This window comes from Microtus ochrogaster, linkage group LG2 (genome assembly GCF_000317375.1).
Source record: "Microtus ochrogaster isolate Prairie Vole_2 linkage group LG2, MicOch1.0, whole genome shotgun sequence".
NCBI lineage: Eukaryota > Metazoa > Chordata > Mammalia > Rodentia > Cricetidae > Microtus > Microtus ochrogaster.
In genome coordinates this window covers 9312971-9339102 of record NC_022028.1, presented here as the reverse complement: position 1 = coordinate 9339102, position 26132 = coordinate 9312971, and the positions used below count along the sequence as shown (strand labels likewise).

The following is a 26132-nucleotide window of genomic DNA, read 5'->3' as shown; positions in this document are numbered from 1 at the left end:
TTCCTGGTTTCTCCTTCTATCCGCTCTGCCTGCCAGCCCCGCCTGTCCTTGCTCCTGCCTCGCTATTGGCCGTTCAACTCTTTATTAGACCATCAGGTGTTTTAGACAGGCAACGAATCACAGAGTTAAACAAATGCAGCATAAACAAGACACACACCTGAAAATAATATTCCCCAACATTACTCCATATGTTACCGTCCCCTATTATCTGAGAGTCTAGACCTCACTTTCAGTTTAACCATCATCGTGGCTCAAAGACCCTCCTTGTGGTACAAGGCCAGCAGTGGCCTAGTGCCACGTCAGAGTACCCATCTCATCACCTAGGCACCGTGCCGTGTCCTCACTTCTGCACAGGAGGGCGGGGACAGAGCACAGCTTTCATTCCATACTGGCACATATGTGTTCTATTGTATTGTTAGCTGTTGGTAATTTCATACTCTAATTTCTTTGTGTGTGCATGCATCTATGTATGTGGCATTTGCATGTATGTGTATGTATGTGCATGTATGTGTATGTGCATGTATGTGCATGTGCATGTATGTGTATGTGCATGCATGTGTATGTGCATGCATGTGTATGTGTATGTATGTGTAGAGGTCAGAGGTCAGCTTTGGGTGTTGTCTTTCAGAAGTTGATCACTTTCTTTTCGTGTGTGTGTGTGTGTGTGTGTGTGTGTGTGTATTTTCAAGTCAGGGTTGCTCTGTGTAATAGCCCTGGCTGTCCTGGAACTCACTTTGTAGGCCAGGTTGGCCTTGAACTCACAGAGATCTGCCTGCCTCTGCCTCCCTAGTGCCAAATTACAGGCATACACCACCAAGTCCATTTGTGTGTGTGTTTTGAAAGCACCAATTTTAAACATTTAATGTGTGTGTGTGTATTATGTGTGGTATGTGCAATGCGTGTGTGTTGTATGTATGATGTGTGTGCAGTGTGTGTGGTGTGTGATATGTGTGTCTTGTATATCCAGATGTGCACAGGTGTGATGTGGACATCAGAAGTAGTCTGGCTCGCTGTCTTCCTTGACTGCTCTCCTGTTTTATATTTTGAGACAGGGTCTCTCACTGAAGCTCATTAATTCAGCGAGGCTGTCTGGCCAATGGACTTCAGGGGTCTCTTTGTGTCTGCACCTCTCCCCATCTGCCATCGTGCTGGGGGTTTTACATGTGTTCTGGGGATATCTGAGCTCTGAAACATCCCCTTAGTTCCAAGCTTGTTTTTTGAGACAGGTTTTCCCATTGGTCCTTCAGCCTCAGGGGCCTTTCTGTCCTCACCTTGCTGTCATTGGGATGACAGGCACACATTTTTGGTTTCTCATGCTCATTGAGGTCTTGCCTGCATCTATTTTCATGTGAGGATGTCGGATTGTCTAGAACTGGAGTTACAGACAGATGTGAGCAGCCATGTGGGTCCTCTGGAAGAGCAGCCAGTGCTCTTAACTGCTGAGCCATCTCCCCAGGCCCTGACAGTCAAATTTTTATATGGGTTTTGAGGTTCTAACTCTAGCTTAGCAACTGCATTGCCAACTGAGTTATCTCCCCAGCACACTCAATCTAATTTCTAAGCTAAGCTTCATTATAGGCTTTTAAAGTAGGAAGTACCGCGCACCTGCTGGATTTCAGACATCCACTGGAGCCTCAGAATGTAACCTTGGGGGCAAGAGTTACTGCTTAAATATTGCTAGCTGACCAATGTCCATATAGTGACCTAAAAGTTGTTAACTTGTCAACAAACAAAGGGACAGTTAAGCTGTAGATAGTATCAATAGGAACATAATTGATTTTTATGATAACTAGAGGAGGGAACTTTTTTGTTTTTGTTTTTTGTTGTTGTTTTATTTTTCGAGACGGGGTTTCTCTGTTGCTTTGGAGCCTGACATGGAACTAGCTCTTATAGATCAGGCTGGTCTCGAACTCACAGAGATCCGCCTGCCTCTGCTTCCCGAGGACTGGGATTAAAGGTGTGTGCCACCACTGTTGGCAGGAGGGAATGTTTTTAAAAAGATTTACTTGTATGTGTATGGGCATTTTGTCTGCATGTGTATCTGTGCGTCACATGGGTGCCTGATTCCCAAGAAAGCATGAAGGGGTGTTTGTTCTCCCAGAACTGTAGGTACAGACAGTTGTGAGCCACCAAGTGGGTGATAGGAACTGAACCAGGATCTTCTGGAAGATCTATTTTCCTATCTTTCTAGCTCCTGGAATATCCCCCCCCCAATTTGGAATATTTCCAACCATTTGTTAGAAGATGTTGTGACTCCCTGTAAGGGAAGACCACTTGAGTGACATTTTCTGGTTCTGGGGTAACTAATACTCTGGCCACACTCTAAACAGTGTGTGATGGGGATTGAGGCCCTGTGCACTTCAACTGGAAACCCTGAAAACATCCGACTAGAGTTCTGGTGTCTGCTTGCTTCTTCCAATACTGGAAAGAATGTCTGGTTTGTTGGTGGCTTAAAAGACTGAGGACCCAACCTAGGAGTTCACACCTGCTGGGCAAGGGCCCAGCTGCAGCCCAATAATTTGTTCTTTATCAGAGCCACGGTGGCTAAGTATGTCACCTTTGGAGTCAGGACGAGCCGTGTGTACTGGTGCTTCTTTGACCTTAGACAAGCTGCTTTCTCTGCCTTAGCCTTTGGCTTCCGACTATCTCCTACTTTCCAGGATTATCAGGATGTTATGTAGTTACTTCCTCTAATTTGACAGTTCCCTAGCTAAGCCTCAGGGTGTTCTAAAAAGAGGCAAAACTTTCTCTCCAGCAAGGCAGCTTGTTAAGATTCTGTAAGCAAACAACTCAATAGTCTCCAGAAGTCCCTGAAACAGACCAGCTACATTAGGCTCCTCCCTCCCCAAGCTTATATAAGCAGTAAGGGTTGCTAAGAAACACACGTAGCCCAGCAAATCTGCTTAGAGTATTCTCTGACAAGACCAGCTACCTGAGTGACAGACCAGCTGGCTGAGTTGCCTGGAAACAGGCTAGACCAAGGGAGCTACTTGGAAGAGACACTGCCCAGACCTGCTGAGCTACCTGGGGACTGCGCAGTGAGCACAGGTTCCAGCTTCCTGGGCCTCATATGCTTGCGTGGACTCTGGCAATACAGCTGTCTTTGAACCATTTCTGCTCCTGTAACCCCTCACCCATACTCCTGTGAGTAACCCCAATAAATCTCATAGGTTCCCCTAGTTATACTTTGGTGGTGGCCAGTCTTTGGTCTGTTGTTGGCTTCCTACCTGGGGTGAGTAGACATTTGTTCCTATCTCCCTAGGAATCCCATCACACAACACATGCCGACTCATGAGAGACTGCTTCTGCCCAATAGGGAGGCAATTAAAGGTAGCAGCAGCCATGACTATTGTGACCACTCAGATACAGAGCTGGAGGGTGGCTTGGAGGCAGAGCGCTTGCCGTAGACGAGGGCCTTGGTCTCCTCCCTGCAAAAAAACAAACAGAATAAAAAAGCTCCCTAGCGCACCGTGGAGGAACATTCCTAGAATTCTAGACTTGGGAGGTTGATGCAGGAGGATCATCAAAGTCAGCCTTCCATAGGGAAAGCTTTAACTCACATGGTCTTTTCCTAGCAAAAGTCCATCCCTCTTTGGGGCCCCCTACAGTCTAGACTAGCTCTCTGGTCCACGGACCCCCCCCCGCCCCCACCCTTCCAGGAATCTCCTGTCTTAACCCTGACCCTTCATACTTTTCTGTTCCGAGAGGGCCAGTCTGGATAGACAGCTTCCTGCGTGGTGTGCCTTCCCAGGGCCTAGGGGCCTATGCACAGAGCCTTCAGTACATGCCCAGGGGGCAAGGAGCTCAGCACTGCTCTCCAGCACCCTCTAGAGGCTCGGGGTATAGCAGGTGAAGCTTGCAGGATGGGGTTTGCAGAGACTGCCCCCAAAGGCTCCATGGTTAGGTGATTGCCACATCTGAAGCACCTGAGAAGGCTGTCCTGTGGGCTTAGGTGCAAGGTGAGAGCCGCACAGGTGTCTGGGTGAGGTGGGCCAGAGTAGCCCCAAGTCGTAGTCCTTCCTGCTCCTTTCCCGCCACTGCTGACACTCCACTGAGCCTTTCCAGCCCAACAGTGAGCTCAGGCTGGCTGGGGTTATCTGTCTTTAACAGTGTCTCTGAGCTTGTGGCTCACACTGCTGTTTCCAGCTGAAGCCCCAGGCTGTGCTCGAAGGCAGCCTTGTGGTCCTGACAGCGGGACTGGGGATGCCCAGGACCCAGCTCTCTGCTAACCTACCCTGAAGTATTCCTGCTCCTATTTCAGCTTTGGGGTGTGTGTGTGGCAGAGTTCCTGCCTAACATTTTCCCCGAAGGTAGGGAGCTGATGGCTTGCTTGCCTTGCCTCCTCCTTTGGGTCCCCTCTGTGGTTATGCCCTTGCATTTCATCTTGGCTCTTGAATGGGCCTAGAAGTGTCTAGATAAACATCCTCCGGTATCGTCCCACAAATCCTGCAGACAAAATGAGTTTGGGAGGACTCTGCCTGTCAGTCCTTGCTGCATTTCCTGCTGTGGACGGGTGGCAGCAGACAAACTCAGGCTGTTGTTCAGACAGTCGGTGGAAGGGACTCATCCGTCTCCCTGCCCACCGAGATCTGAGTGAGCGTTCACTCTAAAGGTGGTGTTGCCGTTTCGCTCCAGGACAGACCTTTCTCCTCTGCAGCCAGCCCAAACCTCCAGAGCCCTGGTGTCTACAGCTGCCAGCCTTCCTGCTTCCTTGGTGTTCCCTACGGCCACATACTGGATCCCTAGCAAGGCTGGCAGCCATCTAGTGCCTTGTCTAGAGAGAGCAATGAGGGACAGTGTGGTACTAGACACAGTTCCACAGGGTAGGAACTGGACCAGATTTTGTTTTTGAGCCCAGATGGGCCTCAAACTCACCTGCTATATAACCAAAGATGATGTTGAATTCCTGGCCTTCATGCCTCTAAGCCTCAAGAACTGGAATTCCATCTACCCCTCAAGGTCTGGGGCTGCAGACATGCACCACCGCATGTGGTTTATGCAGTGGTGGACACGGGACCCAGGGCTTCGTGCATGCTAGGCAAGCACTTTACCAACTGAGCTGTATGTCCAGACCCAGGTCTTGGTTTTGAGTTCAGGTGACTTGAGCTTAACACCCAGACTTTGGCTTCCTGGGCACAGCAGAGGAAGAATAGGGCTTAGAAGCCCCACTAGTCCACAGGGTTCTTAGGGTTCTGCCTAGGGTAGTACCGAGAGGTAGTACCACCTCCAGTCTCAGCAGCCTCACTGCAGGACACAGTGACCCAGGTCATTTTGCCTGGACCGGCGAGGTTTCTGGGAACACTCCTGTCTTTTCTGTGGGGCCATGGCATGGGTAGTGGCGGTGGTGGTGGGGTTTGTTTGTGTGTATTATTGTGTGTGGTTTATTAGTTCTGTGGCCTTCAACGTGGTCAGCCAGAAGATTGGCGGATGCGGTGAGTCAGGGAGGAGAGGCTCCCTGGCCTTCGTCAGCAGTGGGTGGAAGGCAGTGTGCCTACCTTTGTCCCCTTTAGAACGTCAGGTCAGCCCAGGGCCTTGCAGGAGGGGCTGGACACCTCATTCTCTAGAGCTACAATGACCTCTAAGCAGGCGTGTGGCCTGTACCCTCAGAAGCTTTCATAAGTCTCAGGTCCCGAGGGATCACAGGGATGAGGAGTTTGAAGAACAGCTCTTCTGGCCGGTCCCCCACTTCCCAGTGTGTACCCCACTTCCCAGTGTGTACCCCAATAAGAAATTTGAAGCGGGGAGATGTTACCTCTCAGGAGCCTCTTAGAAGCTGAGGCTTGTGACAATCTCGGAAGGGCAGTTAGCCAATAGGATTGTCCCAGGAACCCTCCTGGGACAAACAACCAGGCCAAGAAGACGGAGACATTCAAGGAAAAAGAGAGGAGGAAGAGAAAGAAAAATGTCCTGGTTGCCATAACTGTCCACAGGCCTGTCACGTGGGCTGAAATGTCAATACTGACCCAGTTGGCCACGCTTTCAATCTGACCTGGACATGTCCGCTCACCTCCCCAAGCCTCTAGAGGGCGATGGAGAGCAATGATGGACGTCTTGCCCCAGGGGCCTATGCAAAGTGGTTGTGTGTGCACACACCCCTGGGGAGGCACAGGGTTTGATTGGCCCCTGCTGTTTCGCATATTGGTCACACTCCCATCTGGAAATTAAGTGGTAACACTAGCCTGGTACTTCCAAGAGCGGAGGAGACGTGGAAGCATGCCCACCTGAGCCGAGAGGAGCTTCCGACAGGCCATGGGCAGAGCACTGTGTATTCTGCCTCTGAGAAGAGAGTGGTTCAAAGCAGAGCAGGCATTCAGCTCATAAATCCCAGCACAGCTACCTGATTGGCAAAAAGCTGTCTTTGAGTCCCTCACCCCTATCCCCATACCTTCTGGCTACCCTGTTCCTTTCCTAGGTTCCCTGGGACTCTCCTGAAATCCAGAAACCAAAGGGTTATACTTTGCCCAGCAGATGCCCTGGCTGTCTGTGTGATGTGCCCAGGCCATAGCAGGAGCTAAATGTGTTAGTCCTTTTCCTCAGAAGGCAGGGACCACCCTCCCAGGGACTCAGTGTGCCCTGTCTTACCTCTCCTAATGTATCCAGCTGGGTCCTAGTGAACGGATTGGTGTGGAAGGAGATGTAGCCAGGCTGGCTGACTTGGGTGTAGGTCATGGCAGCTGTGGTCCCAGCAGAGAACGGCTTAGGGTGAGGAGTGGAGGAGTGCAGAGGGGAGAGAGGGAGGAGCCCTGCTGCTCAGTAGCTCCTGTGCACACTAACTCCCTGGCCAGTCTAGGAGCCTCAGCATCCCAAAGGCACCCAGCTCAGTGCTGGGCCCAGTGAAGGGACCTGGTGGCTTTTGGAGAAGTAGAAAGAAAGACGGGAGCCTAGGTTTGCCTTCTGTTTGGCTTCAGCCAGCTCTGGGCCTCACTTGGCCCGAATCGGGGTTTTCAAACTTCTTTAGTAATGAGCAGTTTCTTCATGTGACATTCCAAGTGAAACATCAGTAGAGGAAAAGAGATAAAACTGGGGGCACTGTGTCTGCCCACACTCACCCCTGCCTCTGCCTCCGGGGACCCCAAGGCTCTCAGAGCAAGTCTGATGTTTTCCTGGCTCAGATATCCTATGATTAATTGCTTTACCCGTTATCTAGTAGGGAAGAGGCCAGGAAGATTCTGGAAGCTACGGGAGGTCTCCGTTTCCCCACACCCTACCCTCCCTGCACTTCTGGATGTGGGAAAGCTGGCAGGAGAGTGGGGCAACCCCCTCTGGGGAGCAGTCATTAACTGACTTTATCTTTGTGAAGTGTCTTGCAGGGCCAGGATCTCACCTACATCCAGGTGGCTTCTGGGGGCCCTTGCTAGGAGAGGGCATTGGACCCTGACTCTTTCCCAACTTCCCTGAAGGAGCCCACATTGCTGCCAACTCAGTGACCATCAGTGACGTACTTGCTTCATGGAAAGGCTAAAGCAGAAACTAAGTTAACACATTCCCTGGTCCCATCATCTCCAGCGAACAGTATGTGATTGGTTGATTTTCTCCCTCCCTCCTTCCTTCTCTCCCTCCCTCATCCCTCTGCCCCTCCCTCCTTCCCTTTCTTTCTTCCATTTTGGGACAGGGTCTCACCTACTGTAACTCAGACTGGCCTTGAAAGCTCTGTGTAGGTAGGATGGCCTTGAACTCTAGCTCCTCCGTCACCTACCTCCCAAATTCTGGGATTATAAGCATGTGCCCCTCCCCTCCCTTCCCCTCTCCAGCAGTGGAGCCAATTCCCCTAGTCCTGCAGACTCTGGGCAGATCACAGTGGGTTGTGCAATGAGATGAGAGCGAGGGAACGGAAGGAAGAAGTGTGTAGCTCAGCGTACATTCACCAATCCCCACAGCGCTCTGTAACCCTGACAAGTGGGCACCACCGCTTCCATTTCACAGATAAGAAATCTGAGGCTCCCAGCTGGGAAGTAGGGAAACAAGATTTGCTCTCAGTCTGCCGTCACTTGTTGTGAGGTAGGTGTGGGTGTGGGTGAGTAGTGGAAGCCAATGCTTCTCACAGTGAGGGGGGGGTCACCAACCAGGGTCTTCAAAAAAGACTAGGACCAGTTGGCTGTGTGTATGGTTAATTCCTGTAATCCCAGTACTTGAGAAACTGAGGCAGGAGGATTATGAGTTCCAAGCCAGCCTGGGCTACATAGTGAGACCAAAAGACAGAGCTAAACCAGAAACAAACCAAAGAGACCAAGCAGGTGACAGGAGAAGGAGTTTCCTGCCTTCTGGGGCTGGAGCGGGGGTTGTCTCCTCCATTGCTCAGTGCTGGGCCCCAGATGTCACCATTACACTCGTGTTAGATTTCTTTGAGCTGAACATCACTCTCTTCAAGAGCAATAAGGACACAGGCCACTAGAAGATGTGACATTTGGTGTCAAAGAACAGGCTCAGCTGTCACGTCTCCCTATGACTCAGAGCTAGGGAATCTTGCCTAGAAGCTGAGGACCAGCAAGTAGGACCAAGGTCATACAGCATGCAGTTTCTCAGTTCTCTTGGACACAGGGGGTGAAAAAGAGAAAGTGTCACCCTGCCCTGTCTAGCCAAGTGGCCCTGGGCTTGTCCCAGATTGGTGGCCCTGGGGCAAACAATAACCCCAGCACTCAGTATATGACTGGACTCTCTGTCTACCTCTACTGTCCGCCTGTCCTTTAAAGTCTCTGGGGACATATTGTCGTGCCCCCCCACCATACCCCAGGGAAGGGGAGGGGAAAGGAGAGAAGAAGGGAGGGGGGAGAGGAAGGGAGGAGAGGAGAAGAGAGGAGAGGAGAGGAGAGGCTGACCCAATGTCAAGCGATATGGATGTGGATTTAAGCAAACCTCTTCGCTTCTCTCTACAGTTAAACACTTTATTCCTGTAGACCTGTGTCCTGCTGGCACTCGAGGGTCAGAGAAGAGAAGCAAAGGAAGACTTCCCTCTATCACACTGAAGATTCTTCTAGAAAATATGCATACAACAGCACGGCCTGCCAGCTCCCTTCCCCAGCAGTGGCGCCATTCACTTTCCCACAGACTTCCAGACCACCTGCCCACACCTGCACAACCCAGAACGTCCCTGGATATTGAAGGTGACAGGTCAGGACAGAGTATTGGGTGCCATGGCCCCACCACTACTTCCTTTGTCTGAGGCCACTGCAGGCTGCCGGCTGCCACTCCTGCTCTTCTCTACCCCACCCTGGCTCTCTCCTTGGGGCTTTGTGTGTTAAGTCCAGAGCTGCAGGCTGTGACCACCCTAGGAGACCAGGCCTTCAGGTAGGGCTGGCTGCCACCATGTCACTGCCCCCCCCCCAGCTGGGACCTCCCGTAATTTTTTCTGGGCTCTACTTTTCCCCCAGTTTGTGGGGTGACCTTGGGGACCTTTGTGTTCTCCTGGAACAAATGGGGATAGTCCTCTGAGGACTCTGCTCTTCTTATTGGATTTGGGGGTGTGTGGGTCACAACCTGTGTACCAAACCAGATCTGGCTGCCCAATCTCAATAAGCCAATTAAGAGTCAAATTAACAGCACTTGGGAGGCAGAGGCAGGCGGATCTCTGTGAGTTGTGAGTTTGAGACCAGCCTGGTCTACAAGAGCTAGTTCCAGGACAGGCTCCAAAAACCACAGAGAAACCCTGTCTCAAAAAACCAAAAAAAAAAAGAGTCAAATTAAAAGCAGAAGGCAGATAAAGGACTCAGTCAATATGGCCACACTGGGAAGAGGGACCAAGGCCCAGCGAGTCCCCCACAAGTCTGTCTCGGGGTTCTGAAGAGAGATTAAAGTGCAGAGGACCGAAGATGTGCAGAGCCAAGCAGTCCCGGCCAAGTGTGGCCCCGCCCACAGGTGGTCAGTCTTTGGGTTAGTCTGATAAGTTGTTAGAAACACGTGAGCTCTCATTCCTGGAGACAAGCCCCCTCTCACGGGAGCCCTGTGCTTCTCCTAGCGTGAGATGGGGGGAAATTACCAGGGTCATTGTTTCAGGGGTTCGATGGCCAGACTGATCTTCTGCCAGGCTAGTTAAAACCCACCACCTTCTGTTTAAGACTTCAACCTTGAAGTGTCATATATTAACCCCAGGAAATTAATATAATAAATGAATGTAAGTAGGGACTAATGTAGTTGGTGCCAAGCAGTCATGCGTAAGACCCATTTTCATAAACTCTTGGCCCTCAGCTACTTTGGGAACTTCGGCTGGCATGAGTAACCCCATCACTGTTTTGAGACAGGGTCTCATCATGAAGCTTCAGTTGTCCTTAATTTCTGACCCTCCCGAGTGTTGGATACACACAAGCACTCCCATGGCCAACCTGACTTAATTCCAAGTTCCGACAGTTTTCTCCCTGACTCCGAATGATATTCTCTGAAGGTGCCACTGACGAGACACCTAGTGGATTGTTCCCTATGGTCCCTAGATGCCAGGAAAAGTTTCATTCTGGTTGGCTTGATTTGCATTGGCCAGCTTGAGACTGGAGGGGAAAATTTCCATTGGGGGGGTCCGTTGTTTAAATAGTCTGATAGGTTGGGAAACACAGGTATCCTTTTAGAATGTTTTCATTTCTGTCAGGTCCACTACACTCTGGCGTCCCCTGTCCTGCAGTGACCTGGGGGGGGGGAGATGGACAGAGTGAAATGTATTCTGGGAAGTGAGCCCCCAGGACGATCAGGGATGGTGGGACCCCGCACATGGCTTGCTCTCCCTGCCCCACTTTCCAAACATACAGCTTTCGCCTGGCGACAGTACGGACACGACCTTTTCTAGGTCCTCAGAAGTGTACAGAGTGCATCGTTGTGAAAGCTGCTGATAATGTGTAGCTCGTACAGGTTGTGTCTCTAAAATGCAGGGTGGAGGCGAGCGGCCCATCCCTACCCTGATACGGGTTACTGGGTTACTCAAAACCCTTCAGGCCAAGTTGCAATCTTAGCATGGCTTAGTGCTTTGGGAGGGAAATCTGCACCATCATCCTGGTTCCCTGGGCACAGGACCGTCGGGGAGCCATGTTTGGTGGTACCACGCCTTGTTCTATACAACCTGGTACGGTTGGCTCAGGCTAGAAGGAGGCTAGAACTGGGAAGAGATAGGTGGCTAACTTTCCTCACAGCCTCTTCATCTTTCTCCAGACCTCAGGATCCCATGCTGAGTCCCTCTCCTGTAGGCCCATGGCCTTTCCCAAGACCCAAGTGTGGTTCTCAACCTTCCTGAGGTGGCGACCCTCATGTGGTGCTGACTCCAACTGTAAAATTATTCCGTTGCTACTTCATAACTGTAATTTTGCTACTGTTATGAATCATAATCTGATATGAAGGATAACTGATATGTGACCCAAAGGAGTCACGGCCCACAGGTTGAGAACCACTGCTGTAGAAGGTGGCCATGAGCGGGATCCAGACAGGGACTCCCCGACAAGGTATTCTTGGGATGGTAGAGACATTTGGTGGCCTTCCTTTCCTCTGTCTCTCAGCAGTGCGGGATGTGGCTCAGCTGAGGACCCCTACGGGAGGCTCTGGGTCAGCAAACATTCCTAACGGATGTCCCAGTTGTGAGAGGGCCACCCAGGAGGTGCTCCCAGGACAGGAACGATGGACAGGATTGGATGGGGGTTAGCAGGAGCTGGCTTCTCTCTCCATAGGAGTCCCATAACATTGCTCCATCGGAATTGGGGAGACCCAAGAAGTAACTTAGGATCCCATCAAACCTCAGTAGTGAGAGCAGAGGGCTCAAGATGGCGATGCATCCATCCTTTTTGAGCCAATAGGGAGATTGCTGGGCTCCCTTTCTCCCAGGCCCAGCAGGTCTGGGTGAGGGTTGGGACTGGTTGGTCCCTCTCTTCCCACAGGTATCAGAGCCCCCTCTTGTTCCCAGGGGAGCCTGGGAACAGCTGGGCCAAAGCCCAACCAGGAATTTTTCCAGGCTGGTTCCTATATCCAAGGGTGGGGTGGGGGTGGGGGCTTCAGGGGAGCTCTTCACAAGGAGTTGGAGAAGGGGACTTTGTGGAAAGGGAGGGGAAAAGCCAAGACAAGGGTGAATCTGTAAGCAGAGAAGAAGCCAAGGGTCCTAGGGAGAATGGGAGACACTGAGTACACCCCGGAATTCTATTCCTAAGCTGAACTGTGAGCCTGGGCTAGGACGGTAGAGTTTTACTTCCGCCCACATCCCTCCCCGGGCTGGTGGCAGTTCTGGGCAGCTGGCCTACCTATGCTCCTGAATGCTGGGGTAGGTTTGAATCACCACGCAGGTCTGGCCTGCTTCCGCCCCCATCAACCCCCTGGCCTCAGTTCCCGGGCAACATCTGAGGGGTGGTGATCAGGAGGAACAAGGGCCTCTGTCTGCCCAGCTGCCTCTCCCTCTGGGCTTTGCCAGACTCTACAGTGCGTACGTGGGCTTCCACAGGTCCTCTTCCTCCCAGCCACTGACTAACCCCAGAACCTCTCAGCTTCCCATTCTCAGTGTTACAAATTCAGTGCCAAATTCTCTCCAGCGAAGCTTCCCGCTCCTGATGTCTGCAGACCAGACAAGGGCTCAGATAAGTATACCCCTTCTCCCCCTGTAAATAAACCTGAGATTTCTGCCTCGGAGGTCAAACAGGCAACTGTTTAAGGGGGTCAGAAACATGGGAAGTCAAAGAATGCCAGGCCCGCCTGGTGGTGGTGGCACACTTCTTTAATCCCAGCACTCAAGAGGCAGAGGCAGGAGGATGTCTGTGAGTTTGAGGCCAACTTGGTCTACAAAGCGAGTTTCAGGACAGCCAGGGCTATACAGTGAAACCTTGTATCGAAAACAATAGCAACAACAATACAAAACAAACAAGTGAAAAGAATGCTGGGCTCAGGAGTCAACTCTCACGCTCTTCCCAAAACCTGCGAGGTTTGAGCCAGAGTTGGGGTGTGCATAATGTAGTCACTAGGGGGCGCTCGGCCACCACAGGGAGATCGTGAACTTGGGCGAGCCAGTCTGCGTGAGGGAGGACGCGTGTGTCAATGTGAGTGCGTGCATATGTGTGTGTGTGTGTGTGTGTGTGTGTGTGTGTGTGTGTGTGTGTGTATGCGAGGTGGGGGAGAAGGCCAGGGGTCACTCCGGGATTCCAACAAATCTGTGTCCCTCTCCTCACACGTCCCTGCCAGCTCTCCGCCCTGCCCCACCTTCTTCAATATTCCCAGGAAAGGGTATTGCTCTCAGACCCTGTTCGCACATAACCTCATTCTCCTGTCTCCTCTAATTCCCAACACCCAATGTGTCCAATGTGTCGCTGGGCCCAGTTTGAAGGGGTGCATGGATAATTTCCAGGCTGTGAATCCTGGTGGGGGTTTTAGCTTTCCACTTCTGCTTGGTGGCCAAGGGGATCCTGGGGGGCGGTGCCTAGTTCGGCCTGGCCTCGCCCCCGGGGCGGGTCTGGGGCGGGCATTTGGGGGCGGGGCCAGACCCCCTTTTTTTTCTACGGCTGTTAGCGGTGAGAGGCGCAGAGGCTTGGGGCAGCCGAGCTGCAGCGAGGCTTTGGCGCTGGGGGTGAGCTGAGCGGCGGCAGCGGAGCTCTGTCGCGAGACGCAGCGACAAGGCAGACTATTCAGCGGACTCACCAGCCAGGGAGTCTCTCTGCGCTGGGATTTGATATTCAAACCTCTTTTTTTCTTAAACATTTTAAAAACTGCATTGTTTTACGCTTTAATTTATTTTTGCTTTCTATTCCCGTCTTAAATCGTGCCAACGGTTTGGGGAGGTTGCTCCTTCACTCCCTCAATCACTTCGGATTTTGGAAATCAGCAGAGGAAAGAGGTAGCCAAGAGCTCCAGGGAGAAGTCGAGGAAGCGAGAGACCGGTCAGAGAGCGCGCGCTGACGAGCGAGCAGAGAAGGACAGGGGCGAAGTGACTGACCTGCTTTTGGGGGTGACCGTCAGAGCGCGGCGTGAGCCCTCCCCCTTGGGATCTTGCATCGGACCAGTCGCGCTGACGGACAGACAGACAGACACCGCCCCCAGCCCCAGCGCCCACCTCCTCGCCTGCGGGCTGCCTACGGTGGACGCGGCGGCGAGCTGCGAGCAAGAGCCGAAGCCCGCGCCCGGAGGCGGGGTGGAGGGGGTCGGGGATCGCGGGATTGCACTGAAACTTTTCGTCCAACTTCTGGGTTCTTCTCGCTCCGGAGTAGCCGTGGTCTGCGCCGGAGGAGGCAAACCGATCGGAGCTGGGAGAAGTGCTAGTTCGGGCCTGGAGAAGCCGGGGCCCGAGAAGAGAGAGGAAGAAGATAAGGAAGAGGAGAGGGGGCCGCAGTGGGCGCTCGGCTCTCGGGAGCCGGGCTCATGGACGGGTGAGGCGACCGTGTGCGCAGACAGTGCTCCAGCCGCGCGCGCGCCCCAGGCCCCGGCCCGGGCCTCGGTTCCAGAAGGGACAGGAGCCCGCCAAGGCGCGCAAGAGAGCGGGCTGCCTCGCAGTCCGAGCCGGAGAGGGAGCGCGAGCCGCGCCGGCCCCGGACGGGCCTCCGAAACCATGAACTTTCTGCTCTCTTGGGTGCACTGGACCCTGGCTTTACTGCTGTACCTCCACCATGCCAAGGTAAGCGATCGTGCCCGCCTGCTGTCGCCGGGCCGTAGAGAGCGCCTCTCCCGCTTGGGGACGTGCGTGCGTGCGAGCGCGCGCGTGGGGGCTTAGTGCCCCACGCGGGTCCTTGGACACCGGGCTCGAGGCGTCCCCCTCTGGCGTCGTACGTGGAGGGGGAGGGGGTGCGCTCTAGGTGGGAGGGCGCCAGGATAGTCTCGCCGCCCACGCGGGCCCTGCCCACCCACCAGAGTCACCGCACGTACGATCTGGGCCGAGCAGCCGAGGGCGGGAGCCAGAGGAGGAGGCCGAGGGGGCTGGGCTTGCACTGTGGCTGGCGGCAGAAGTTTGCTCCGGGTCGCGGGTCCCCGGAGAACTGGAAGTCCGGGCAAAGGGGGCGGGAGTCCGGAGCCCAGCGGGCATGCCTGGGGGTGCTCGGACCTTGGACCGGGGGAGGGCAGAGATCGTGGAGGGGGCAGGGCGCGAGCGACCGAGGGGGCTTTGCTGTCACTGCCGCTCGGGTCTCTTCGGCCCTTACAGTGAGTTTGGGAAAAGTTTTAGGATGGATTGCTGCGGGGACCCTATCCCACTCCTCCAGCTTGTTGGGCCACCTGCGCTGCGCCACCCCCTCCCGTCCCCGCTCGCGTCCCGCGCGGTGCCCGCCCTCCCCCGCCCGGCCGGGCGCGCGCGGCGCAGAGCCGATTACATCAGCCCGGGCCTGGCCGGCCTCGTGTTCCCGGAGCCGCGGCTGCGGGAGCCGGGAGACCCGGGCGACCAGCGGCGCCCCTCCCCCTCACCGGTCCTCCGCAAGGAAGGTGACCTCTAGAGGTATCCCCAGCTCCGTAACCCGGAGAAACTCCCATACCCTTTCCTCCGTCCCTAACTTCTACCCGTGCCTTGCGCTAGGAAGAATTTCCTGACGCCCCTTCCCCATTTCCCCCATTTCCTGCCTGGAGCGTAGAGAAGCCCTTCCCACCCTTTCATATTTTCCTTTTCTTTGAGAAGACTCATAGAACCCTTCCTGGCCTCCGGGTCCAGGGAAAGGACGGTGCCTGTCAGACGTGGGGGTGCTGAGGCCCACCCTCTCGTTCTTTGTGGAAACGCTAATCTAAGTTTTGAGTTGGTGAAGGTGTGCTTCCCTCCCCAGCAGCTCTATCGAGCTGTGTGCTCCAGCCTTTATGGGGGTCAGTGAAGGGTAACTGACATCACCCCACTTTCCCCCTTTTGGAAAAATGGCGTGATATTTGCTATGACTGAGGCAGCCTGGAACTAGCCTTTCCCACATCTTTGGCAGGATCTCCCGTCAGTATTTCACACACACTTTGCCCTGGCAAACCCGATGCTCAGAGAGCAGGTGGTTTAACTCTGAACTCGCCCACCCAGTTTGCTTACTGGGGGTCCTTTTATGCTCTTTCCCGCTAATACTCAAGCTAGAGAGACCACTTGAAAAGGGGGCAGAAGGAAGGAGACAGGCAGGGGTCCCTGCCACCATCCAGAGTTCCTTAGACCCTGGCACAAAGGCCTTGGCTCTGGGCCTCCATGTGGGGAGGAGGGGCAGGAGTGCCTGGCCACAGTATGACCTTCAGAGGCCCCCAGAGAAGGGCACCTGGCCAGTCCCTACCCAGAACCTCCCCATCTGGGAGGGGGTTCAAAGTTTCTGTTCCTTTCCCTGTTGGGACTGAGATAGAGGACTAAGGGAGATTGTCGCAAGGGTGTTGAGCAGGTAGTTGAGGGCCTGAGGAGCAGAACCCCGGGCTTGCCTGAGTTAGTTGCAGTGGGAGACTGGCTCTTGAGAAAGGCCACCTCTGACCTTGGCCCTGGTGGCAAGGCTGAGGGCCCTGGGAGGACTGCTATTTGGGCACTGTTGGTGGAGAAAGAGAGGCAGACAAGGGTGGGAATCCTTCTCAGGGCAGTTGGAGGTCCAGGTTGATGTGGCACTTGTGGCTGGGGAGTTGGTGGGAGCAGGAGCTCCCCAGGAAGGCCTAAGAGCCTTCACTGTCTTGCTCCTGTCAGGTTCACAGGGCCTTTTTGTTGACCTTTACAGCTTCTGGGGAGGGGAGAAAGGAGTTTTTGGGGATGAGGAAGGATGTGGGGCCCAGGCCTAGTGTGGGGCAAGAGACCCTTTGGGAGCTGGGCAGTTCTGAGGAGAAAGCTCCCATTGCTCCATCTGAGAAAAGTGCTCTGCTTCGGTGAGAGGCTTGGGCATGTGGCCGGAGTAGGAGGCTAGCCAGGCTTTGGAACTGTATGCAGGCTCCAGGCACACTGGGGTGGGAGGAAAATGGGACTCCCTTGCTTAGGGTCCTCTTTGCTTTCCACCCCTTGAGCAACCTGTGGGTATGCCGAATATTCCCGAGGCCTGGGGAGGGTTTGGATGGGGGAGGGTGGTTGGTGCCCTTCGCTCCGCTACACCCCCTCCCTCCTCAACACCAGCTCTCCCTGGTATTTGTCATGTCAGCAGGAGAAGGTCACCATGTTGTTTTTCTCGCCCCTAGTCCTTCCTTCCTGCCCTAGTCCAAATTTGTCCTCCTATTTGACCTTAATACTCACCCATGGCTTTGGACCAGCGAATCAGGGGCAGTGAGAAAAAGGAGGGGGCAAGAATGGAGAGGTGCTAGGGGCCTGGACAGCGCAAGCTTCTGGTATTTTCCTTGTGCATTGCGAGCGCCCCAGCACCTGGTTAGCCTTTAACTTTCATGGGTTCAAACTTGAAGCACTCCAGGGGTAGCGGGGTATGCTCGCTCTGGACCTGTGGGGGGACCCCTGACTGTTCCCTGTTTGACTCAGAAGCTGGGGAGAAGCTGGAGGCTGGGGGTTGGGAGAGAGGCGAGAGGGGATCAAGGGATTCAGTGGCCAGGCCTTTGCGCTCTTGTGGCTGCCTCTGTCCCTGCCTTTGCTAATGCTTTTTACTCTTTGTTTTGTCCTCAGTGGTCCCAGGCTGCACCCACGACAGAAGGAGAGCAGAAAGCCCATGAAGGTGAGTCCCCATGCTCTTGGATGGGACCCCTCCCCTTGTCTCGAGTGGGCGTGGATAAGCCCTGGTCCTCCTTTTCAGTCCTGGGGGTGGGCTGGGGCATAAGACTTTGAGGACTGTGAGTTTAGCTCTTGTGTTTCTTAAGGTGCCTTCTCTTTGGCTTTCTGCTAGAAACAGGACTTGTTGCTTTTTCTAGACACCCTTTCCAGTAAAATCTGATCATGAGCACAGCAGAGGAAGGTGGTAGTCAGGGTTTCCAGATGTTCAGGGAGCTATCCCTTGTGTCCCTTACTCCAGATGTTCAGGGAGCTATCCCTTGTGTCCCTTACTCCAGATGTTCAGGGAGATATCCCTTGTGTCCTTTACTCCCAGGGGAGGATGAATGCTTAGTGCCACTTCCTAGTCAGCCATAGCCCACCGTGGGGGCTGTGACCCTTCCTGTGTGACCTGGAGGCAGGTTAGGGGCATACCCTAATTGGACGCCCAAGCTCTGGGCTTGCCTTTCTCTGAGGATGGCAGCTTCCATAGACTGCCTTTGGGTGCTGTGAACTTCCCTGCAGGACCAGCAGAGGGCCGGCTGTAGCACTCAGGCGCCCCGCCTCCCTGCCCAACCCCGAGTCCGCCTGCCTTTTGTTCCAGTGTGGTTTGGAGTACCGGGATCCTCCCATTTCTCTGGGGACGCCCTGGCTCTCCCAGCACTGAGTGTGGCCTCTGCTCCAGCCGGATGCCACTCCCCCAGTGTCCTTCCTCTGTGTAGGGAAGGCCCTGGGGTCTTCCTCTAGGCTAATTTCCCTGACCCAAATCCACTGTGGCTGCTGGAGCCAGCCAAGGAACGCTGGTGATGTCCAGCCGGTTTTGCCTCCTCCCCCAGGAGCTCTTTCTCCTGGCTTTCTGCCCTGGCCCCAGCCACTGACAGGCCCCTACTTCCAAAGTGCTACCCACCCCTTTCTGCTTCCTAGTGGGCTCTGAGGTCTGGGAGAGGCAAGACAAATGGTCTTTGTTTGATGGAGAAAAGGTTGTCTGCTATAAATAAGGAAAACCACGAAAGCCTGATGCTGGAGTATATGTGTGCACACGTCCTGAGTAGCAGGACAGCTTCCCTTGGGGGCAGGGGCCAGGCTCCCATGGGTGCTGGCCAAGGCACCTCCACCCCCTCCTGGGGAACTTTAGAAAGAATTCTTTTTGCCTCCAGCCCCATCCCCATTCATTGTTCAGCTCACACCTTCCTGCTGCCTGCTCCTGTGTGGACCCCTCCTAGCCTGGGCCACCTCTGTCCCAGCCAAGATGAAGGGTCAGTTAAAAAAATTCTGGGTTAGTCATCTTCCATATAGACTCCCCTTGAAAAGAATTTTTCAGATCTGATCTCATGAACTTTTGTGGGGGGTGGCTATGTTTTGCGTTAACTCTTTGGGGATAGACAAGAATTCTGTGCTTATTTGTCCAGAGAGAAAATAGAGCCCTTGAGCAAGGCAGAGGGGTGGCAGTTAGGTGACCCCCATTCCTTTTCCTCTTAGACTTCGTCTTTACCTTTCTGGAAAAAAAAAAAAAAAAACTCCACCACCACCACAACAAAAACTGTACAAGAGCGAAGGGAGGTTTGGCTATGGCCCCAGGTTGAGGGTGGGGGTGTAGTCTCTGGAGCGTGCACTTAAAATGCCTTAGTGACATTCCAAACTTTGTCACCTGAAATGAGAAGCGAAGAGTTGTTTTCGGGGTTAGCAAAGAGAGACAGAACCCCACCTTCGCACTCACTGAAGTGTCTTTAGAGGTCAGGCCAACCTGCTTCTGCAGATAGCCCGCTGGAGGCCCAGAGACTGGAGGGACAGACCCAAGGTCACACTAGTGCTGGGCAGAGCCTGGGCCCCATGTGGGCTTGTGCTCTTTCTTCTCTCACTTCAGGGGCAAGCTTCTGTGGGGTAGTGTTAGGGGTGTGACCAGAAGTGGCCAGCTGAGCCACCAGTTGGTGTCCCAAAGAAGTCCTGTGCTTCTCTCGTGCCCGCTCCGTTGGCCCTAAATTCCCTTCCTCCTCACCAGTACCTCAGGCTGCCTGGGAAATTGTCTCTCGCTTGTCTTCCTCCAGCTCAGCTTCTAGAATTGCCTTATACAGAGGCAGCTCCTGTTCTTTCCATGATGGAAACAGGTTGCCCTCTTGGGTGGGGCGCTTAGTGCTGGCAGGACCAGTGTGCTGTGCCTGCCCGTTGCCACCTGCTGAAGTCTGGGGAGGTGGGACCGGCAGGTGTAAGGTAGCTGGCTCTTCAAGCTTCTGGGTTTGCACATATTGTAAGGCTCTGCAATCATAGCTCGTTCTAACCGCTTCTTACCAGCAGTGTGGCCTTTGGGACAGATTGTGGCATTTCTCTGGGCCTCTAGGTCCCCATTTATAAACTAGGGTCCTGGTAGTACTTAGAGTGTGTGCTGTGTATGCATGGTTTACTGTGGGGTCCAGCGTGTGTTTGGTGTCATAGTTGGCCCAGGAACTCGCCCTGCTATGACAATGAGGAAGAGAGTCAGATATGGCCACCTCCCCTGGGCCTGAACCTGGAAATGAGGGAGACGCTTCGGTCAGACTTTTAGAAGAGCTGCGCTGATGTGGAAGCTGGGTGGGATAGAGGCTGCCCGCCTTCGTGTTAGCTCCCCGCTGACTTGTGTGTCAACCCTCCCACGCAGTGGTGAAGTTCATGGATGTCTACCAGCGCAGCTATTGCCGTCCAATCGAGACCCTGGTGGACATCTTCCAGGAGTACCCTGATGAGATAGAGTATATCTTCAAGCCGTCCTGTGTGCCCCTCATGAGGTGTGGGGGCTGCTGCAACGATGAGGCCCTGGAATGTGTGCCCACCTCGGAGAGCAACATCACCATGCAGGTAGGCACCTGTGACATAGGGGGCAGGGAGCGTAGAAGGGTAGGGTGGTACAAGGATGGGCATTAGAAGGTTGTCTGGGCCTCTGCCTGGGAAACTCTGATAGGAGGAACTAAATTGGGGTTCAGGGTGAGGAGATGAGGTTGGAGTTCATTTCTACTATGGGGAAGAAGACACCTGCATTTCTGCACTTCCCTGCACTCGTTCTCAACGGTTTGACCATCTCTGCTTTGATGACCTTTGCTCCCTTGGCTCCACTGGGGCTGATGACAGAAGTGCCCTTCTCCTTCTCTGGGGGAGCAGCCCCCAAGCTTTCCCTGCTGGAGGGCTCCATTTGGGAACTGGATGGAACTGCAGAGTTAAAAGCCAGTCTTGGGGTGCTGCGTAGTAATGGGTGGATTTGGGCCCAGACGGGGTGGAGAGTGGGAGGGAGTTAAGTGACATAGGGTGGGTAGCTCTTAGGTAGCTTTTAGGGGTCAGGGTGAAGCTCGGGAGGGGATGAAGGAGGGGAAGGGATGGGGATGGTGAGAATCCAGGACCTGAATTCCCAGCCTGGCCAACCCTTGCAGCTATGTCTGCCCTCGAGAGCAGGTGCTTCTTAAGGCCAGCAGGATTGGGGGAGTTGGGGTGGCCCAAGGCTCTTTTCTGTTAGAGCCCTGGTCCCCCTACCTCCACCACCTATCCCTGCTCAATAGAACCCCTGGGTGCTGAATGACAGGAGCCCCGGGGTGTCCCATATGGGTATGGCTGGCTGGGTCACTAACCTCTGTGATCTGCTCCCTCCCTCTGCAGATCATGCGGATCAAACCTCACCAAAGCCAGCACATAGGAGAGATGAGCTTCCTACAGCACAGCAGATGTGAATGCAGGTGAGGACAGCAGAGCGTGCTACACTCCTTAGCTCACAGCTACCTTCTAACCACTGTATGACCTTGGGCATTTGACCTCAGTGTGCCCACCTCACGTGTCTTCCCCGCTCTAGAAAACAGGCAGGACGATTCAGTGTACCTCACCACAACTTTGTTATTCTGCGTAAAGATTAAGATAGTGTTGCTAAATTATCAACATCGTGTTGTTACCAAACTGTTGTCATTATCACCCCTGTTGTTATCGTCATCTTAATTCCTTTGTATTTTGTTTTTCTCCCTTTCTCTACCCATTACAGACCAAAGAAAGACAGAACAAAGCCAGAAAAGTAAGTGGCCACATGTTAACACTTTTTTCCAGTTGTCTTGGTTTGGGGCTTTTGGCTTCCTCTTTCGGGTGCTCTGATAGCCTCAGTGGGTTGGGGCATCAAATGGGTGGAGCTCCGGTGACCGTGGGATGGAGCCAGCTTCAGGCTGTGGCTCTGGGATGGTGAAGAGATCCAAGCTGGAGTCTGTTGTTTCTTCTGAAGAAGATGCTGCCCCCCCATCGCCCCCACCCCAGGGCTCAGGTCCCTTCTGGCTGGTACTTGCTGTTTCAGTGTAAGTGTGGAGGGGTGCTGTGGACGCTGGCTCCCACAGCAGAGTGAAGGAGAGGGAGATGGTGCCAGAGGGCAGTTTCTCTGTATCAGAGGATGTGGCCTTGTTCAGTGGTGACTGTGACTGTCCAGGTTTCTTAGGGTTCCCGGGAGATTTCTTGGTGTGAGTTTGCTATCTGTCAGAGAGGGGTAGGTAACAGACTCAGCCCCCTTAGTGGGTAGAAAAAGTAGCATGGTGGCCATTTTCTCAGCCTTCCAGTTGCTTGTTGTGTAAAGTCGGGTCAGGATAGGGTGGGGGCTGACATCGCTGGGGAGATGAACTTGCAGGGAGGAGCAACTGAGAGAGAGAGAGCACCCGTGCCCTCTCCCCTCCCCCACACCCCTTTGTGTCTGCCCTACACTTGGGGGACTCTGCCTAAGTCTCCAGATTCCAGGACTACTGTGTCTGTCAGGAGTTTGTCAGAGAGAGAGAGAGGGAGGGAGGGAGGGAGGGAGGGAGAGAGAGAGAGAGAGAGAGAGAACACTCAGGCGAGTATCCCTGTGCAGAGAGCTTTCTTCCTCCATCCTTCCAGTGCTTTCTCCAAAGCAGGACAGGCTTGCCCTCTCCCCAGGTCCCTGTCTTTCTCTCTCTGCCTGTGATAGACAGACTGCCATGTCTTCTCTGGGGCCTGGCAGGTCTAGAGAGTACCACTTCCCTGGAGGGTGGCAGGCTGTAGCCTGTCCCTCTCAGCTAGCTGTTCGCTAGATGTCTGCTTTGCCCACAGGGAGAGTGATAGGGTTCGGAAGGAGTCTAATGGTGGGCTTTGACAAGCTGGGGAGAAGGGTCTCTGCCAAGTGTCCTGGTCCCCTGGTCACACACCCATGCTGCACTCCCCTTCACTCCTGGCCCCTCTGTCAGTGCTGGACTCTGAGGATGCCCAGCTCCATCTCCATCCCACGTGCCCCCATGTCCTACCCTGGCTTTTGTGCCATCTTCCAAGGGCACTGAGGCAGGGCCCCCAGAGGGACCCCTGCTATCATACTTAGAGATGAAGGCAGAAGTTTCTTGAGGCGCAGCCCACTCCCAATCATCTGTAAGGTTTCGAACCACACTGTCTCCTTAAAGTAGAACCTCCTGACCTTCAGGGTCTAACTGTATTTATTGGCTTGCTGGGCAAAGATCTTGCCCCTGTGTCCTTGCACCCTGCCTGGGACCAGGGGCCACATGAACCTAGAGGCTAGGCCTTGCACAGTCTCCACTGCCCACCTAAAGCCCTGCCTGGGGCTGGGGTTGCCACCTTACGGTGGGCAGAGTGAGGAGAAGGATGTATGTTGTCCCAGCCCCTCCACCCCCCCATGCCTGTGGTCCTTCCTGGAGTCTGCTCCAGTAAGTGACTAGGGCAGCTTTGGGCCCCCTGCTCTTCCCTCTGTCTTCTTCATTGCGCCTCTGTTCTTCTCTTCCCTCTCGCTCTCTTCCTGTCTGTTTCTATTTTTATATTTTCCAGAAAATCAGTTCGAGGAAAGGGAAAGGGTCAAAAACGAAAGCGCAAGAAATCCCGGTTTAAATCCTGGAGCGTGTACGTTGGTGCCGCTGCTGCCTAATTCCTTGGAGCCTTCCTGGCCTCCAGACAATCGCCTGCAGTTCCCCTAACCCTGCCTCCCCTCCCCAGCTTCCCTCTGGCTCTTGCCCTACCCTCCCGCTGGCCTCAGTGTCTCTCTCTCTCTCTCTCTCTCACTCACTCCACTAATGGCACCAACGGGTAGACTTGGTGGTGGCATTGCTGGACCAGGGTTGGGATGGGGTGGGTGGGTCTGGTGCACTTAGGGAGGGGACTCTGGCTTGGCTGGGCACCGACTTTCTCTCACCCACTGGGCATTGGTGGTGGGGCCATTGTTGTCATGGGTGCTGGGCACTGGGGCCCTCACCCAACTGGTTTCCACTGCTCTAGGCTCCTGCACATGTCTGGAGGATAAGGGTGGTGTGGAGGACGGATGTGGCGTGAGTTAAAGGGTATGGTAGTTGGGAAGTGGTTGACCGTGGCCTCAAGATGAGCCTGAGTGGGCCAGGTACTGTGTGGTAGCCCCTTGTCATCGTTCGGAAGTGCTCTGACTCCTGGACTTGAGGCTCCAGGAGGGGACAGCCCGTTATTGCAGTCCAATCGAGATCACCCACAGAGGCCTACAGAGGTCTTCAAGAGTGGCCATTTCCTCTGGTTTGCAAGTTGTGCTGCTTCTGGAGGCCTCGCTGGTGGACAGTGCCTCTGGACTTAGCTTGCCTTCTGCTGGCCCTCCCCCTTGGAGGAGGGTCTGGGCAGAGGTCCTTTTCCAGGGAGAAGGTGCCTCTGGTGCTCTCATGAGTCACCATCACTGTCCCCAGCCGGTAAAGAGTCAAGATGTGTTCTGGGAACCGCAGCAGTCAGGGCCCCGTGGTCTGAGAGAGGCCATGTCTTGGTGGGGTGCAGCATTGCCTCTTATGGCAGCCTTCTCCCTGCACTCTGCCCGCCTGTGCCCTCCTCTTCCTGTAGGCAGGTGTCCTGCCAGTGCCGCGTCTCTCTGCTACTCTCTCTGTCTTCTGCTGGAGCGCTCGGATCTTTCCGGGATGCGGAAAGGGCCTAGGAGCCAATGAGCTGGGTGGGGAAGCGTTGCGGACGTGCTAGGGGGCGTTGCATGGGTTCTCTCTCCCTGCTGATGCTCTAGCTTAGATGTCTTTCCTTTTGCCTTTTTGCAGTCACTGTGAGCCTTGCTCAGAGCGGAGAAAGCATTTGTTTGTCCAAGATCCGCAGACGTGTAAATGTTCCTGCAAAAACACAGACTCGCGTTGCAAGGCGAGGCAGCTTGAGTTAAACGAACGTACTTGCAGGTTGGTTTCCAGAGGGCGAGCAAGAGAGTCAGAGAGGGGCATCACAGATACGGGAGAGAGAGAGGAAGAGAGACAGAGAGAGCACGCTTGTGAGGGGCCAGCTGCTTGCTGCTCAGCTTCTAGCTGCCTGTGTGGTGATTGCTGTCTTCTCTGCTCCTGAGGCTGTGTGGGGCCTCGGGCTCCTGTCTGGCCTGGCAGGCCTGCTCTGAGATGGCCCTGATTGCCTGAGTGGGTAGGCTCTGCGGCTTTAATGTCATGGTGTGGACCCGAGCTGTGTGTTGTGTCCTTTGGTCCTGCTGCTTGTGGAGGCTGTCGGTGCTGCTGTTATTAATTCTACCTTTGGTGCTAATGCTGAAATCTGAAAGAAAGTCCTTGCAGGTACAGAATTTCTATAACAGTGTTCCCCGACTGCACCCCTGCCCCGAGAGCCCGTACATCTGGGTCTCTCACCACTTGGGTTTTTTTTTTCTTGGGCTTGGAGTCTTATCTCCTGATGTCTGTGTCCCCTTCAGACTGTGGCTTCTTGAAGACAGGCTGTCCCCCTCAGAGTAGAAGGTTTTAGGGCAGGCCGTGTCTGCCTCAAACGGCTTTCCTGAGAGTGGGCCTCTGCTGTTGGTGTAGGCTGGGAAATTCTCCCTGCATGCATCTGAGGACACTAGATAACTTAGTTCTGCACCAGTTATGGCCAAGAGTGACAATCCTGAGCAGCCCACACGTTTCCAAATGCTTCCAGGGTGTTTGCAGAAAAGAGCCAGGCCCCCTCCCCTGACGTGACTGGGAGCACCTTAAGCCTGGGCCTGCTTTCTAACCCTTTGGGGTACCTAGATGTCTGTTCTTCTGTCCTTTGCCCTGTGGACCAAGGAAATGCCAGGCTTATGAGTGGATATTGTATATGACCACATTCAGCGGGGTGAGGTCCAGAGCCCAGGGCTGTAACTGGCAGCTTGATGTCCTGACAGGCGTTTATATCAGCGTGGCCTGTCCTGGGGACCTGCCCTGGGGATGGTTGTCATCTGGGGAAGCAGGACTTTTAAAGAGATGGCCCAGATAGGGCCAGGCTCCCAAGTAGCCCAAGGGTTCTTTGGTGTGTGCCCCCTTCCCTGTCTGCATCCTTGTGCCTTGTGGGTGCTCAAAAGACAGCTGGGAACTGGCCTTGGCTGTCATGGAGCGGTTCCTGCGGCGCACTATGGGAACACTGTGTGAGGACTGTGGTAGGGACTCTTCCAAACCCAGGGCTGGGTGACGGGGCTCGGTTCCCCGGAGGCTTTTAAGGAGGATAAAGACCTTGGTGTTGTAGGGTTTCCGGAATGAGCTGGTAGCTAATCAAAGTTACCTGACTTCCAGAGACCCAACCCAGTCCACTACTGCCTGTGTCTGGGGCAGAACCCATGTTCTCAGGCTGTCCTCAGAGAACCCAACCAGGGGCAGGAGCATGCAGAGAGACCCCTATGTTCTCAGGCTGTCCT

The 26132-nt window shown here is 54.2% G+C and overlaps 2 protein-coding genes across 4 annotated transcripts in view; both read left to right on the top strand.

Moving 5' to 3' along the window:
* The first annotated feature begins 13699 nt into the window (after window positions 1–13699).
* Window positions 13700–20810, top strand: LOC101983908 (vascular endothelial growth factor A-like). Its single transcript, XM_005359842.3, has 3 exons — window positions 13700–14551; window positions 17459–17507; window positions 20172–20810. Exons 1-3 carry the CDS (start codon window positions 14486–14488, stop codon window positions 20432–20434), a joined length of 378 nt encoding a protein of 125 aa, XP_005359899.1. The 5' UTR covers window positions 13700–14485; the 3' UTR covers window positions 20435–20810.
* A 44-nt stretch (window positions 20811–20854) lies between these two features.
* The window catches only part of LOC101984203 (vascular endothelial growth factor A-like), a 7804-nt gene continuing 2526 nt past the window's right edge, over window positions 20855–26132 (top strand). The window contains exons 1-4 of one of the 3 annotated variants that reach the window (XM_005359843.3): window positions 20855–21234; window positions 21531–21560; window positions 23312–23383; window positions 24535–24666. In XM_005359843.3, the coding sequence (XP_005359900.1) occupies window positions 21077–21234; window positions 21531–21560; window positions 23312–23383; window positions 24535–24666 (392 nt within the window). In that variant the 5' untranslated portion in view covers window positions 20855–21076. The remainder of the gene's footprint in view (window positions 21235–21530; window positions 21561–23311; window positions 23384–24534; window positions 24667–26132) is intronic. The other 2 variants (XM_005359844.3, XM_005359845.3) reach the window with 2 other exon arrangements.

Coding starts and splice junctions, on each gene's coding strand:
- LOC101983908 (XM_005359842.3), top strand. CDS start 14,486: ATGAACTTTCTGCTCTCTTGGGTGCACTGGACCCTGGCTTTACTGCTG. Junction 14,552..17,458: donor TGTACCTCCACCATGCCAAG/GTAAGCGATCGT, acceptor TTTTGTCCTCAG/TGGTCCCAGGCTGCACCCAC. Junction 17,508..20,171: donor AGAGCAGAAAGCCCATGAAG/GTGAGTCCCCAT, acceptor CCTCCCACGCAG/TGGTGAAGTTCATGGATGTC.